Below are 16486 nucleotides of genomic sequence, written 5' to 3' on the forward strand. Positions count from 1 at the left end.
GGGTTGTAACGGTACAACATAACGTTGAATTATTTTCCGTTTTGATTGTTATAACTGACAAAATTCCGATCCTACGTATAATGATATAACGTCATGATATGACATATACAATTTACGTACGGATATTATATAATATGATTTTAGTCAAAACTGCGTAAAAATATTTGTGTAAAATTTCATTTTTTCGACGTAAATTAAACGTCTGTCGCAAAATATATTTAATGGGTTTGCAGCGCGTGGTGACGGCGTTGTACAGTGTAATAACATAATATTATGGATTTCACGCGAACCTCTCGTAAAGCGATATATATATATATATATACACGCGCTAATGGTGATATTTGGATATAATATAAATACGATTCCATTATTGTACAATGTTTGCTATCGAACTCCAATGGAACAATGCCACACGGCGGAGTATTGAAGTAATTATTAGCGGGAATCGTTATTGTTTTCATCATAAATCAATGTTGTAAAATTAGGTTTGGGTTTGTGTGTCGGACGGAATAAAGACTGCACCGCGCAACCCTTTAAATTACAGTTGCGAGGCCACCGCGTGGTCTAGGTAAATATATTGTTATGACCCGCACACAGGGTGTGGAAAAATGGGAATTTCACCGGACAAGGCTTTGTGTAGGCATACAATTAATATACGATCGAGTCAGTGCAGTACATCATTACTCTTTACCTATCTCGACGAAATTAAGTAACGTAAAAATCACGCCATCACAAAAGTATTTTGTTGCACACTAATGTAAAAGATTAATAAAAAGTAATTCGTATAACGTAAAATAAAACGAATTTGAAAATGTGGGTTTTTTTTAGATATCTCATCACTTCCTAATAAACTTGAAAAAAGCACGAACACCTTTAATGTTTTTCATTGTATAGAAGCGCTTAGCACGTGATATTGGATACAGTGTGCAGCGTAAATCACATGTATGATTTATAAAAAAACAAAATAAAAAAAAAACAATCATCATGCATTTCTGTTGTGTTGCTATTCAGAAAGTGGTCAATGGTAATTTCTACGAGCCTCAAAATATAAAATAGTATACGTTTTCAAACAGTCGTCTTATCAGAGTACGCTACCGTATTTGAACATATATAGGGGAGAGTATACTCTTTAAGTTATTTACGATGATACATTCAGAGTACGGCGATATTGATATGCACGTTTCGACCGGCTCCGATCTATTAGTAAAAGGGTTCGTCCCAGTCGACTTTGATTAATATTCCTTAGCAATGGTAAACAGCGGACCGGCGCGACGATAGTGGTTTGTATATTTATATACAATATACAATATACATATATATTGTAACGGTGTATAATAGGCAATTGGTCTTTTTGTTTGCCTGGTCGCCTCTTTGGTAACGATTTTTACCTCCCCTCTCACAGCCATCCGCTCCCGCAAGAGGAGATCGCGCGTTGTTATCGTTTCCGAAATATGTTGAACACAAATCTCCGAACGACCCCGTTCGGGCGTCGCGAAATCCAACGTCGACGTCGCGTTCGGGTATTCAGCAGTAAACAACAACTACTAAACTGCAGGTCTTATAACCTCGGTACCGATACAAAGACATCGCATATGGTATATTGTATTATGTTATTATAATAACTCCCAAAGCACGGAAGTCGAGTGTGTTGAACTGTAGTGTATAATAATATAATATTACGTACGTATTATTATACAGGCACTACGTACAAGTTTGTTCGAACAATATCCGTTTGTGCGGCGGTTAAACGCCGAGTTCCGCCGCAGACTCCCGCGCGAAGAAGCTCCTTTCCGAGTTTAATGTTCAAAGTTGTTGTACATCACGTATAATTATTATATACCTGCAGCGCGTGTGTCGGATTTCCCGATCGAAATCTGACAACGTTCGTCGCGTTTTCCTTTTAACAACGACAGGACATGTTTTTTACTTTTCGCGCTACATAATATATATATATATTATACACATATGGTGGCGTTGTACGAGTACTCATACTAGTGTATACAACGTATTATAGTATGCCGTATGCTTACAGTGCGCGATAAGATCGATATAGAGTGGTGTACACTTTCGTTTTGAAAAAAACCCCTATATACGATTTAATATTTATTTTGTCGTTATAAAACAATTTGGATACATTCGTGAAATAACATTTATTTTGTTTACTCTTTGAATTGGGGTGTCGCGGTTTTTTTTCGGAATACGTGACACGACAATTTGCTGTTTCCCCGTTGCACGTGGTGTTGAATAAAACTTACTATAATATATTAATATAAATATATATATATATATATGCCTACGCTTATACGAAACGAATTTCAAATACAATGTTTAAAAATAATATCATCGGCTGGGGGCGGTGTGCTCGGAGAACAAACGCTTTTACCTGTATCATATTATTATGTATATAAAAGCATACTTACTTTGTATAAAATCAAAATAAATTCGAATCTTATTAGTTTTTTTTTCCGAGTTTTCCGCCTGCAGCAATAGCGATATTACATTATATTGTATTATTTTGAACACATGTTAAGTACTCGTAAGCCGCTCACATTGACGGTTCCCTTCAGCCGCGACGAGTGCTCAAACGATGTCAACTTTATAGTGATTATCAGTAGCGTTCACAAGTTTTCATCATTATTAGGTTTTGCCTTTTCGTCATGTTTGAAATAATAATTATGATACGTTTACATAACGACAGTGTTGCGCCTGGTGGACGTGTGATGCACAATGCTAACAATGGGCTGAGCGATCGATTGTTACCTATATTAAAAACAACATTAGAGTAATCGAATAGATTTTTACTTTTTTTAATCATTGGAAGCTGGATGGATTTAATTGTTCTGAATTTCTGTCCATCGTCTTCTCGTATAATAATATAGGTGTCGGTAACGAACCGTAATTTATCCACCCATCATTTCGTAACTCTAAAAATAAAATTGAATTACTAATAAATATATTGCAAGTATATGATATATTTGGTTTATTCGATCTGGCACTCGATTCAAAGTTAGGAAAAAATGTATCGTTGGAAACAGATCTGAAGAAAAAAGATATTATTTTATTTTATTGCAAATAAAAACACAAAAGATAGCCTCGATGACGAAATGTGGCAAAGGGTATAGTTGGGTATGGTAGAGATTAAATATTTAAATCGGTATCAAATGAAAACTTGAGATAATATCTATAAACATCTCAGAGCCTTAAATGCTTTTGCGACCTATAAACAAATATTATTATAAATGTCAATAAGATTAAGATGTACCACGTAAAGCGATGTTAAATTGACAACATTATGTAAATATGATTTGCAAAATACTAAAACTCACATCCTCACTCCTAGGTCCGGAGAAAATCACGTGTGAAAATCGGGATGGTTCCAAACAATGACTTGTTAATTATTTAATTAATTATATTTTATTACCAGTAGAACATTAAATATAAAATTTGCATAATGTAATAAAATCTTTAACTATACTAGAAATACAATATTTTATTCAATTCAATATGTTCATATTTTAAATTACTTTTTTTAAATGCCACGTTTAATTAATCTATTATTTCATTGCTTCCTATTCATATAATTTTTTTAAATAATTTCCATTATTTAGTTTTATATTTCTTGCGCTGTTTATAAAATTAATTTCAATTTTGGTTTAGATTAACGTTCTTTTAACCTATAATATTCTGGTTCTAAAAATAATGTATACAAAATTAAATTGTGGTCTTTATTTCTATACTTTTTTTTTTAACTCAAATACATAGTAATTACGTTCTAAATATTTAATTATCGTACCAAAAATATTAATTTATATGAGTAGTGATTTTTCTCTCTCTTCCACTCGCCCTTGTAATTTATATACTTGTCGATTGTTCTTAGTATTATCACAAGTCGACTGGGTTTTTAAACTTTACCTTCTAGGACATACACTTAGCGCTCGATACTATAGTTTATAACGTTTGTTAGACAAACACGAGGTAAATTCAGAATAATATTTTTCATCAACTACAATATAATAATAATAATTATTATTATAATTTCAGACAAACTTCTTCAAAAGCTTCGTATTACTTGTTTTCCAAGGCTTACGCTAATTAACGTCCGAGAATTATTCCTCTCACTATTAAATTTTTACCTTAATTATCACTGTGCTGCCAAAGCTAACAAATTTCATAAATAATTAAAACTCTCCGAGGAATATTATTTTCTTTTATGTATTCGTTCAACCCGCGCACAAACATCTTAATATCTCAGCAGTCAAATTAAGAATGTTTAAATAGGTTTTGTAAAAAAATAAAGTGAGAAAACAAATCAAAGAACGGTTACTCGATGAAATAACATTGTTGTTTCGAAAAAAAAAATTCGAGGGTCAAAGCTCTTAGCTATTAGTTTAATTATTTCACGCAAACCACAACTGTCTGATTGCGAGTATATTGCATATTGTATATGCACGTTAAATATATTGTATATATTTATAAAATTATCTTACTTAGTATTAAAATGATTCTTCTGATTGCAAGGCGGTTTTTAATTAGCATTGAAATTAAATCAATATCACTCCCCTTTTCTTTTAGATTAAATTAAATTAACTGACAATTAATATAATTTGGACTTTATTTTTGTACGCATTGAGTTTTTTTTTGTCATGAAAATACGAAGTACAGTGATTTCAGTTTTTCGATTACAGGTTTAAGGGTTTTGGTGAATTTCAATATAAAATACTTAAAATTTATTTTAAGTCTTACAAGTAAATAATCATATATTTATAACTGTATATAATATAAGAATATATATATATATATATATGTATAATATATATTTATAGGTACGGATATTATATAGATATTGTGAGAAAGAATTGGCTTTCATATCCAATGCTATCTAAAATCAATAATCGTGGACCTTACCCTTCGTCTGTTTGAATGCAACTTCATAATAATGAGACCCTTCAATTATTTTTTGGATGTTGTTATGTAGTAAAAAAAAGTATAATAATAATAATACACCCGTAATAATTTGATATTTTTACTTTCTACTTGCTCTGTTTTAAAATAAGTTTTATTTGATTATGTAGAACATTCAGCGGAAAAATATTAGATAAAATACATAAGTATTATTTTGTGTTATTCTTTTATATTGCTTTTCCATAATTTAAAAAATAATTAAAATGGTGAAAATTTAAATCGATGGCAGCCGTTATCAAAGAGTCACCACTTATCCACTGATTTCAGTTTTGTCAATCGTTTTACAATGTTCACCCCAAACAAATTTAACCATTACGGAAATATGTCCACCATTTTCTTAATTGTCTGTGCTTGATTTTTTTAGTACTTCTGATGCATATTAATAAATCGAGTTTAAAGTGTACGAAAAAGTTTCCAATAAAAAACAACGACCTCGTTAATGTTTCTCAACAAATATCGTATTATTCGTACTCGGCCAGTTATTGCTGTCGGAAAAAATATATGCGTGTATAAAAAAAAAAAAATCGAGTATTCAATATAAAAATAAGGATCGATGCTAACGATAGCTTTGTATGAAAAGGGTAATGGGTAGTATTTACTTTACACCAATCGCAAGTGTGCATATATATATATATTGGTATAAGTTACATGTATAGGAAAGTGTCGCGAGTCGCAGGTGTCGGTGACGTACGAAAATGAACTTAAAACTTTCAAAAGATGGTATGTGTATATACTATTTTACTTCTGCCACTACACATTCACACACATACACATAGTTTTAATGCCATTTCTACTGTTACTACTGTTATACAGTATGCTATATATAGTTGGTATAGTTATACCATAGGTACACTGCGCTATATATTGTAACGCTTGGCGCCTGCAGTATAGGTGCTCCGACATCGGTGGTGGTACTAAACGAAAACGAGCGGAAGGGTTTCGTGCGGAATGACGAATCTCTCTGCTGCGGTAAAACAATAGTAGGTATACACATCATAGTATGTCCCTTATTCGAAAAATAAACTTGTATATGTTCCGACCGTTTATACCCGTGCACTTTTTACAATATAACCAAAAGACGCCACACGTGTAATATTATTATACTCACCCTTATCGTGGCTGTTATGGCCGCCATATAAATCCCGATTTCCCGTCGTGCACGTACACACTACCGGCGAACACACTATATACACACTTACGGGTAAATGCGTTTTAGACGGCGTCGCGTCGCCGTTCACGCGTACACCTCATCTATATTATATAATGTACCGCGTGGGCGTATATATATAATGTACGGTATAACGTACCTATATACATATACATGTGTGTCAGGAGTGCTCGGAGTGTATATTATTATATTATGCGACGTATACAGCAGAGCAGGAGCATAATGTCACAAATCAATCGACGAGAGTCGGCGGCGGGGGTGTCAAATCGCGGGGAGTGTGCAAATTGACATAGCGACGCGCGTCTAATAATATATATAATCCGCATAAATTAACCAGCGATGGCGCTGTCAGCTCGGCAATGGGAGCGGGAACGTGGTCGGATCCATCGGTCGTTGTACAGGAGAGGGCGCGACGGACGGACAGACTGACAGATGGACGGACGGACGAACGGACACGTATGTGCGCCGCACTCCTCATCCCCCTCGCCAACACCCCCGTACACCTTCCCTACATTCCGTTATCCGCTTCCGGACGTCCCTGTGGTGTGCCGTTCATCCTCCCGCCCGACACATCCGGATTATAAAATGAAGGACTGGTTCATCTTGACGATAAGCGCCGGCGAGTTTAACCACTATATATTATTATGTATTATATATTATATAATATACATACATCATAATACCTATACGTATTATATATTCGCGTACCCGTCACCTTTTCAGAGTATATATATATTATTATGATGGCAATATAATATTATTACGAGTATATCGTATAAGCCTCGCGGACGGCACTATGTCATTAAACTAAATTCGTAAAGGACGGTCAGAGTGCGGGCGGGTGCAGGATGACGAGACGATGATGGCTGTACGGAAGTCGTGCGGCTTGCAGTAGTGGCGGATGGGTGGACGAGGGTCGAACTACCAACAACTTCCGGTAACGTCGGACAATTGACAGGAATAATGCATGTGCATTTGGTGTGCGCATATATATGTGAAGAGAGTGTGGTAATGACGAAGGCTGTGGTGGCGCGACAGCGGTGGTGGGTATGAGCCCGTCAGGCATATATTTAATGGGCAAAAATCAACGGACGTGAGCTTTTGTGTTAATGGTACACGAAAACCGCATTTGCCCCAGATGGCACGTGACCAAATTCCGTATTAAGATTATTATTGAGAAATTGACGACGCATATTGTCCGTTCTATAACCTATATGGTTTATTATTCTTTTTAACGATATCTTCTGCGCACCTATAATATATTCTCCGCTTTATCGCGTTATTAGATAGTAATACTACGCACCGTAGGACCGTGATATATATGTCATCGCTTTATAATATATGCTATTTATAGTAGTTTTGACCTGCCATCGTATCGATTTATTTATCCCGCACATAAATATTATATTGCGCCGAATTTGTCGTTGGTTGATGCGTGACGTTTTTTTTTGGTTTAACGTAAATACGATTATTTTTATTAATTCTCATTATAGAGTTGTTGTTCAAACTATAGCGCATAGTCACTTTTACGGCTACAAAGTAATTTGCATATAGTTATTTTTTTTATTAATATGTACATTCTAGTGTACATTGACAAATTAATTTGAATTTTGAGACATTTATTCGTCCGTGTAACTATAATTATATATAGGTACGTGTTACATACTCACGTTCAGTAGGTATACTGCCGTCATTTGAGTTGAACGTTAAACTTTTATCGTGTTGATGTTTTTTTTTTTTTTATGAAACATAGACAATAACTATAATAACAATGTGAACATGACCCATTAGCATGTTTGATGTTAAACAGCGTTGAAAAATTATTTCGGTGTTTTTATTTAAAATGCTTAGAAAGTTCCCATTATTGTAACAAAAATAATCTTGTTGGTAATTTTTTTTTTATCCCGTTTATTATTTAGACAAATTAGCCAATATACGAGAATAATGTTTCAATAATTTGATAGTTACTCCAGTCCGAAGTTATTATTTAAGAATAAGAGCTAATGTATCACGCTATATGGCTGCGAAATTGATTGTTTATTAACCTCATTTAAATATTCGAGTTAAATATTTAATCACGGTTTAATTATGACAGTCACGAAAACTCTTATCTATGTTTTACGGGGAGAATAATATCCATTTAAATAATTTAATATCTCTATTAAAAAACTTTTATGAGAAAAAAAATTTACCTCGTATAATTAATCAAACCATATTTTTTTAAATTATGGTAATAACTAATAAATATACCACATCTCGTAAAAAATGTACCCCCTAGCCATATGTTTCATTGGTTCCGTCCCATCAATCAATTTTACAAGAAGACAGAAATGTCGATAACAATGGTTAGTAATAATAATATATGATAATAATAATAATAGAACTGTATCAAATAAATAAATAAATATAAAACACCACTAGGAACATGAGTACAGTGAGTTAAAAACAAAATTATAGTTAAATTACATTTTGAGATAATAACAGAATACATATCAATTACAAATAATACATAAAATATTTGAATTATAAATACAAATGTTTAGCTTAGAACAGGAATCGAGAAGAAGATAAAAATTATGAATTCTATTATGTGTTGTTGATAGGCGACACGACGAACTATTTGTAAAATAATTATTTTTAAAATGAGACATAGCAAAAAATGAATTATTAATAATAATATATTAAAAAATTTAAAATCAAATTCGCTTGTATTTTCTTTTCAAACAATAACCTTACGAAATGCAAAAATATTTTATGAGTATATTTATTTCGAAAACGCCTAGCGAAATATTCAACGCGAGAATAATAATAACAATAATCGGATTAAAATATTTATTTTATCCTTAAAATAAAATCATCAATCGGTAAAATTTTGTTTCGATTATTAATCCTTTTTCCATAGTTTTTGGACAATGGATAAAATAATATGGATAATGTTGTAACATAAAAAATAAGGTAAAATAAAAAAATAAAAGCATAGGATCCAAAACCCATTTTATACAGGTTGATTACATGGTAATTAATTACATTATAACGTATTTGTCGTGTGTGTGAGTGTTTGCCCGAATAACGAACAATGAAGATGCATCATCGTGTTTAACGTTATGAATATATATAATAGCGTAATATAATATAGTGTAATATGGCAGAGGACCTTTTATACGGTCGAGTATTAATTGCGTCGATGTACATTTTAATATTACTATAAATTCGCGGTGTATAGGTACGCGTTCGTCTGCGCCGCGATCGATTGGACATCGGTGGTAGATCGGCAGGTATTGATTTAATCATCCGCAGCGTAAAAAGGCACTTGACTTTGTATCTCAAAGGCAACCGCAGATTTCAAAGTCGACCGTTCGTTTGGTCGTGACAATTTCTACGATGCTTTTCGGATCCGTTAATGGAAAAAAATGATAAAACAATATAATAATCGCATAATAGATAATAACAGTGAACCGGGCAAATACACAATCCTAACCGTTGTGCGATCGAAAGCATACATAATAAATTTACGAATAGGCTAACCTATAGAATACGGCACCACAACAATAGATATAAATGTACAGGGACGCATTATTGACAACAGAAGTGATAGAGAGGTAGCTCTCTCTCTTTCTCTCTTTGTATACGTCTGTCCGGCGACGGTATATGCATTTTTAATAGTCTCCGCGGGAGTAAAGTGGAAAAATGTGTTTCGTCCATATTATTTATTTATCGAACTTCTGTCACGAGAAAACCCGCATCGCCGAGTATTATTATTATAGTAGTAGTAGTGATAATAATAATAATAATAATAATAATAATAACAACAACAGTATAATATAGTGTTCATATCGGTACGATATCGTACTATGTATACACAACGCACCATCATTGCCCGTGGCGATATCGATTTATTTACAAGGGTGAGATGTGGTATATACTACGGTATCGAATGTGCTTGCGTGATTTATAGATTATTAGGATTATCTGCGTGGATACGCGGGATAGGTACTTTCCAACAGTGGATTCGTTAAAGTTAAAAATAAAAAAAACCTCAATTATTAAATAAAAGCACGCACTAATATCGTACGGCACAACAATAATCTTATTTCAAACGTCAAAGAATCACAAGCACTTATATTATTAAAACACTGAGAATTGTGACTTTTGAAAAACAACAGGCAATATTTGAGATTAATGACAATTGGCAACAGACTTATATTATTTACACGTTTTATTGGATTCGCAGATGGCGATATTATATTATGGAATATATGGAGTTCTGATTGTATTAAAGATATAGGTACGTTAATATTATTGTATAATAAATCATGTCACTCGCAATCGCCGAACATCTGAAATACCCGAATAATGGAATAATATTCTCGTTTTTGATGAAAAAAGCTTACAATAATAGTGTAACAGTACGGCGGAGAAACTTTTTAAGAAAAAAATACCGACGCACGCCCACGTGCCTATATACTGTATATAGGACCGCGGCAAGTTTCTATGCCATATGCGCATCGTGCGCGGTGGGTGAATACATATCAGTTGCGCTATGTTCAAACGAATAAAATAATAGGAAAAGGGGATGAAAAAAACCGACTCGAGTAAACGTCGGTGGCGAGGAACAAAAGGACATGTACGCGCGTCTTTGTTACCCGAACGAATAGTACAACAATGACGTCGACGACGATAATCCCAAACTAATTCGTAAGGCGAACGCACATATAATTCGAGGTCTCTGCTCTCCGTACATTATAATATGTAGTTATAACACAGATTATATTAATAAAGTGTGCGCCGAGTTCGCTCGTATCTCGTGCACATAATGCGATGCGTATATTATATAGTGATGTAGGTATGATATTATAATATATATAGTACCTATTTTATATTATCAAATCATCTACGCGCGCGCACGTGTATGTGTGTGTGTGTGTGTATGTTTTTGGGGTGGTAGGGTTTTTTTTTACTTGTATTAGCCAGTCTAATTTACTAGCTCGCACCACAAACTTAGCAACGATACGTCTTATTATTTATTATATTCATCGACATCCCGTGACCCACATATTATGTACTTTTTAATCTACCGTTACTGGCTCCGCAGTCATCTGCTGTAATAAATTCGAATTACCGGTTAGGTTTAGGTTTGGTGAAAAATCGTAAGGGCATAGTTCTGAAATTTTTTTCAATATTATGGTATATACGGTATCTGGATACATACCCACGGGCTGAGATCTGTTGGAATCAAATGCTATAGGCTTACTATATGCAAAAGGATTGCTGCGCAATGATGGTAAAGAAAAAGTAACCATTTTTCGCTTTCAAACTTTCAAGGTAATCGGTTGGTTTTTCCAGTACCATTTCGCATAAAAGGTTCTCAAAGTAAACATGTATATAACCTACGTATTCGTCATCATTAACACTTAGCGTTTATAAATACAGAGAGAAATACAAACCTAAATCATAGACTTCATATTATCAGAGCTCCCGAAAAATGTCTACAGATGGTATAAATGGAATTGTTGTCATTTTTGGCAAGTAGTTTCATTTTCAATAGAAAATCGCATCAGGATTTTTAGCGCCTAGACCGTGAATTCACTGACAACGGTCGTCACGTCGATCGGTATTTTAATCGTACGTCGGCACAGCCGCCGCCTATCTTTACGCGTCGTTAAAACTGTCGTGGCGATGGCGTAGAGATGACCCCTACAATTCGTTGGCGATCCACCCCACATTGTATTGTGATTTCGATGTCATTATCCGTACACGAAACTATAAAGTGGAAGACCCAGTGCTCCTCGTCGACGTGACAACAATACGCTTTTGATTAGTTGCTTTAATTTCGAAGTGTATTTTTTTGCTGCCGTCTTCAACGACCGAAAAAATATAAATACTTATTCGTTCCGCCGTGTATAATATGAAACACGCGCGCGGTTAGCGTGAACTCGAATTCCGACAATGTGCTGTAAATCATTTAAATTTGAATAAATCTAAAACTTTGCGGCGCGCCGGGCGAAAACATTGAACCCACCGCGGTCGCTGCTGCCGCCGACGACGGTAATTGTCGGTGTACGACCTCAATTTATAAAAATTATTTTCGTTTTAGCGAGCGTTAAAAACGATGTCGTCGTAAAACTTATTCGTCATTCTAAATCTGACCGGATTACGTTTTAATTTGTATGTTAATAGTTGAGCAATTATGAAAATTCGTTTGTACTTAATCTCGCGACGTCACATTGATAATACACATAATCCTTGTGTCTAAAAAATATAATAATATAATAATATTATTGTACGAAAAAAAGATTGCAAACGAAAAAAGGGTTTGTCAATTAATACGTGTTCAAATGTAAATCCTGATAAAAAAAAAGCATAATAAAGTTTTCTTTTTTTCGTCCTTATATTAAAATCGCTCGTAAATCATAACCAGATGGTTTCATTTTTTTACCGATAACAAATACACGTTTACGATGACGTACAAGAAACTGCATCGAGCGTGCGCCTATTTCTGTGCTAATGCGTAGGTATATATTATTATACTATACACCGTGGTCAGATTAACTCGTATCGACGTCGTTCGGTGCTCGTAACAATTTTGGACGGTATCCATTTCCATACAGTACCTCACCTATCCGTACCTATCAGCTGAAATCGATAATAGTCCGCCCCGTCCAGATTTTTATATATCTTTTTATACGATTTTGTATAATATTTATTGTGATGTTACCAACAGATGGTTAACATTCTTTTTACTCGGATGACGGTTTTTTTGTAATGCTCGATAATTAATACACAATATAAACGTCGCTTATATATAATTATTTTAATTAGTATGCTACGCTGTTTTAATTGATTATTTTGGTGATACTCGGCCACACGTAACGGGCAAGTTTACGGTCTAGTCGGTCAAGATCATAGGGACTGCCGATTGACGGTAATCGAACATATATATCTGCCTATCATATTACGTATTTTAAACGCTGCTCGAATTTACATTGTGATTTATAATATATTTTAATTTAATGAGGTTTTTGTTCTCCGGGTGTGCAATAGTCTATATAATTCGTGTTAAACGTCGTATCATCGTTTTGTTTATTATTCATATTTCAATAAAAGCCGAAATTGAAGTAAAACTATCTTAAAAGAAAAAATAGATGCATATGTTTAGAGGAAAAGAATGTTCCTTACTTTTGACCAATGAGAAAATTACAGTGAATAAAAAAAATATAATTTCACAGTCGTTATATTATGTAAAATACGATTTAACAATATTATCAATGAACGATAATTAAACAATAGATGAATCGTTAAAAACACTCTCCGGGTCTTTGGATCCAATTAATCATCTTATTGTTGTAGAATACTAAATAATATTATATCATTATCAGTTCGTCGAAAAATCTATAAAAAGTGGTTTTTTACATGCGAACAAAAAATCCGCCGGCAAAACAACAATAATGCAATCCATTGCACTCGCGATCACATATTTTGTATCATTGTGTATATGTACTGGGAACAGTGGGAACATATTCAATACAATTGTCATGGGCTCATGACCAACATTAGCAGAACTTTGTATGCGTTACATTGTACGTATCTACAATTATAAATTACCACGTTTTTATAAAAATATTCCTAAAAATCAGCGTAACAATTTGCACCGGAACCGGGAACATACAAGATAAATTCTATCGTGGCAGAAACATTTTTAAAAATACGTACTCATTAAAAACTAAAGTACGAGTACAAATTCGTGACTGTCGACTTGCCGGGGTGTGTGGGACGCGTGTACCACGGTACTTATATCTATAAGCACAATGCCTATGCAAAAAGGCTATTGAATGGTTTTAGATTTTAAAAGTCAATTGGCCTTTATTCATGTGCAAATGACGTGAGTATATATCGCCAAGATCTATTTAACAAGATTCCAAAAATAAAAAAAATAAGTGATCTGTAGTGCCGTTATATTCCAGCCAACGTTATATTTTTTTTATAACTATTATTATTGTGCACATTATTTTATGTTATTATTATTATACAGACAGCGCAGCAGGTACTATATCCGTCGCGTATAATATTTCGTTTCATTTGTCCGCTCATTATGAGGCGTTCATGCATATGCAATTTCGGTACTCGAGTGTGTACTGGCAGATAAGGACCCGGCGCGACGCATAACACTCACACATTCACCCGCGTGCACACACACGAGTGAGGGGAACGGAGATAACTACTATTATAAGTCTTTTCACTCCCCTACCGTGTGTAGTGATGGTGGTAGCCCATTGTGGTTTTAAGTTTCGGTATATGGTTAGTTTGTATTTTGTGTCTACATTATTATAATGTCCATAATGCTTATTGCCTATATTTAAAAAAAAAATGCCAGTTTTTTGTCAGTGTATACAAAGTAATATTTACTACTCTACAAGTGTAAAATAGACAAGGAATTCGCTTCTATATCAACTATTTATATTGAATATAAATGCGTGTATTTAAAATGAAAATGAAAAATTTGTTTAAAAATTTATCTTTTTATTTGTATAAAATATGTTTAATTTCTATTTATAATTGCTCGTGGTAGGTAAATGTATTTTTATTTTTAATAGATTAGTTAAAGATATTTTTCTATGTACAATTTAGTGTAGGTGAATTTGAGGTGTATTATGACTTGTAAGTTGACGTCACTATAATATTCTATTGACTGTAAGTCAATTGTAATCTTTTGTTTCTCTGAATACATCTATTTTCTTAATGTATACACGTTGCAGACTCCAATATATTTTTATTTACCTGTGTGGTTTAAACTTGTTTACTGTTCTGGCAATGTAAGTTTATATTGCACTAGTTGGTTAATTTTTATGGCATCCGCATTGTATTAATTATTGATTATATTTCATTTTAGATTCATAAATTACATCAATAGAAACGAAAAAGTTAGCGTATTCATAAAGCTTGCTTTTTCTCAACTCTTGTTTATTATTATTTTTATTTTTACTTTTTTTGTTTGCGATTCGTTTTATCCGTCGTGCTATCCTTCCAATCTCGATCTCATTATAGTGTACGATGAGTATATTATTCAACCCGAAACACACTTTTTTATTTTAATCGAAAAAAGAAAAAAAGAGTATAAAATAAATACGAACCCTGTCTTTTGCACGCGACGGCTCGCGAGATCGCAATTGTTTTTTTCTCTATGAGAAAAAAATGCATCCAAACACAAAGGGTAACCTTAAAAGTATGACAGTCTTCGGTTTCGCGTCAAAAAGCTACGAAAATAATAACCAGTCATGATTATGTCACAAAATGATGACGATGACAATAATACGCATTGACTTGATCAGTTTTCATTCATTTCGTGCCTCTTTCTAACAAAAAATATGTTTCACTTTGTAGTTTTTATTAAGCTATATAGTCCTACTACATTGAAAAATATCGAAATAACACTAACACAACAATACGTTGTCGATAACGGGATTTGACCGGATCAGGTGACATTCGATAGTAATGCTCGCCGATTGATTAGCTACGCGCCCCTTTTAATAATAATAAACTATATAATATATTATAAACCTTCCCATGCAACAATCACCGCAATGTCCTTAGCTGTCGACGAAATCTGATCTTAAGCCTCTTTGAGGAAAATGCGAAATGGTCGGAGCTGCTATGTCTACTCTGTCGGTCCGACAAATCTCCCTAGGGGAGTGATCTTCTCGGAATAAGAATTTTTTTGGATAAATCTCCTTATACACACATACACACGTATATATAAAGAAGCAAATGTCGTAGGAGTTATGACGATGGGCCTAGTTTCGATGACACGATTGATTAAAAATAATATATATAGTTAAATATTATCATAATATAACATTGTATGTAGGTACATATAGGTACTTCGATGGTTAGAACCGTTGTACGTAAAATAATAATAGTGTCTCTAAATAAAGTATATCGTATTACAATAATTCTTTAGCGATCGATCCTCTATAGTATACAAAATAACATGTAATTGAGACATATATTTTTTTTTTACTTTCAGTGATATTGAAATGGCCATCCCTACCCCTTGTGCGTCTACAGCCGATGGCAGTAACGATGCCGAACAACCGGAAACCGACTACATAAAAATGTTTGTGGGCCAAATACCTAGAGCGATGAATGAGCAAGACCTAATGGACATGTTCGGCGAATTTGGTCGAGTGTACCAACTAAACTTACTCAGGGACAAGTTCTCTGGAGTCAGTAAAGGTAAGATTTTACGAATTTAATAAGTGTAAATTTATTTTTACAAAAAAATTGTTTTTATATTTTCCCACCTTAATTTTCACGGACGGTACGATATTTTCTGAAATGTACACATTTCACTAGCCCTCA

General features: G+C 33.6%; 1 protein-coding gene across 13 annotated transcripts in view; it reads left to right on the plus strand.

Annotated features, from left to right (window-relative positions):
• LOC114119561 (CUGBP Elav-like family member 1) overlaps positions 1 to 16486 on the plus strand; it is a 180995-nt gene that overhangs the window by 63238 nt on the left and 101271 nt on the right. For all 13 annotated transcript variants that reach the window (XM_050204393.1, XM_050204395.1, XM_050204387.1 and 10 more), the window contains one exon: positions 16152 to 16360. In XM_050204393.1, coding sequence (XP_050060350.1) covers positions 16162 to 16360 — 199 coding nt within the window. In that variant the 5' untranslated portion in view covers positions 16152 to 16161. The remainder of the gene's footprint in view (positions 1 to 16151; positions 16361 to 16486) is intronic.

Source organism: Aphis gossypii, chromosome 3 (genome assembly GCF_020184175.1).
Source record: "Aphis gossypii isolate Hap1 chromosome 3, ASM2018417v2, whole genome shotgun sequence".
Lineage (NCBI taxonomy): Eukaryota > Metazoa > Arthropoda > Insecta > Hemiptera > Aphididae > Aphis > Aphis gossypii.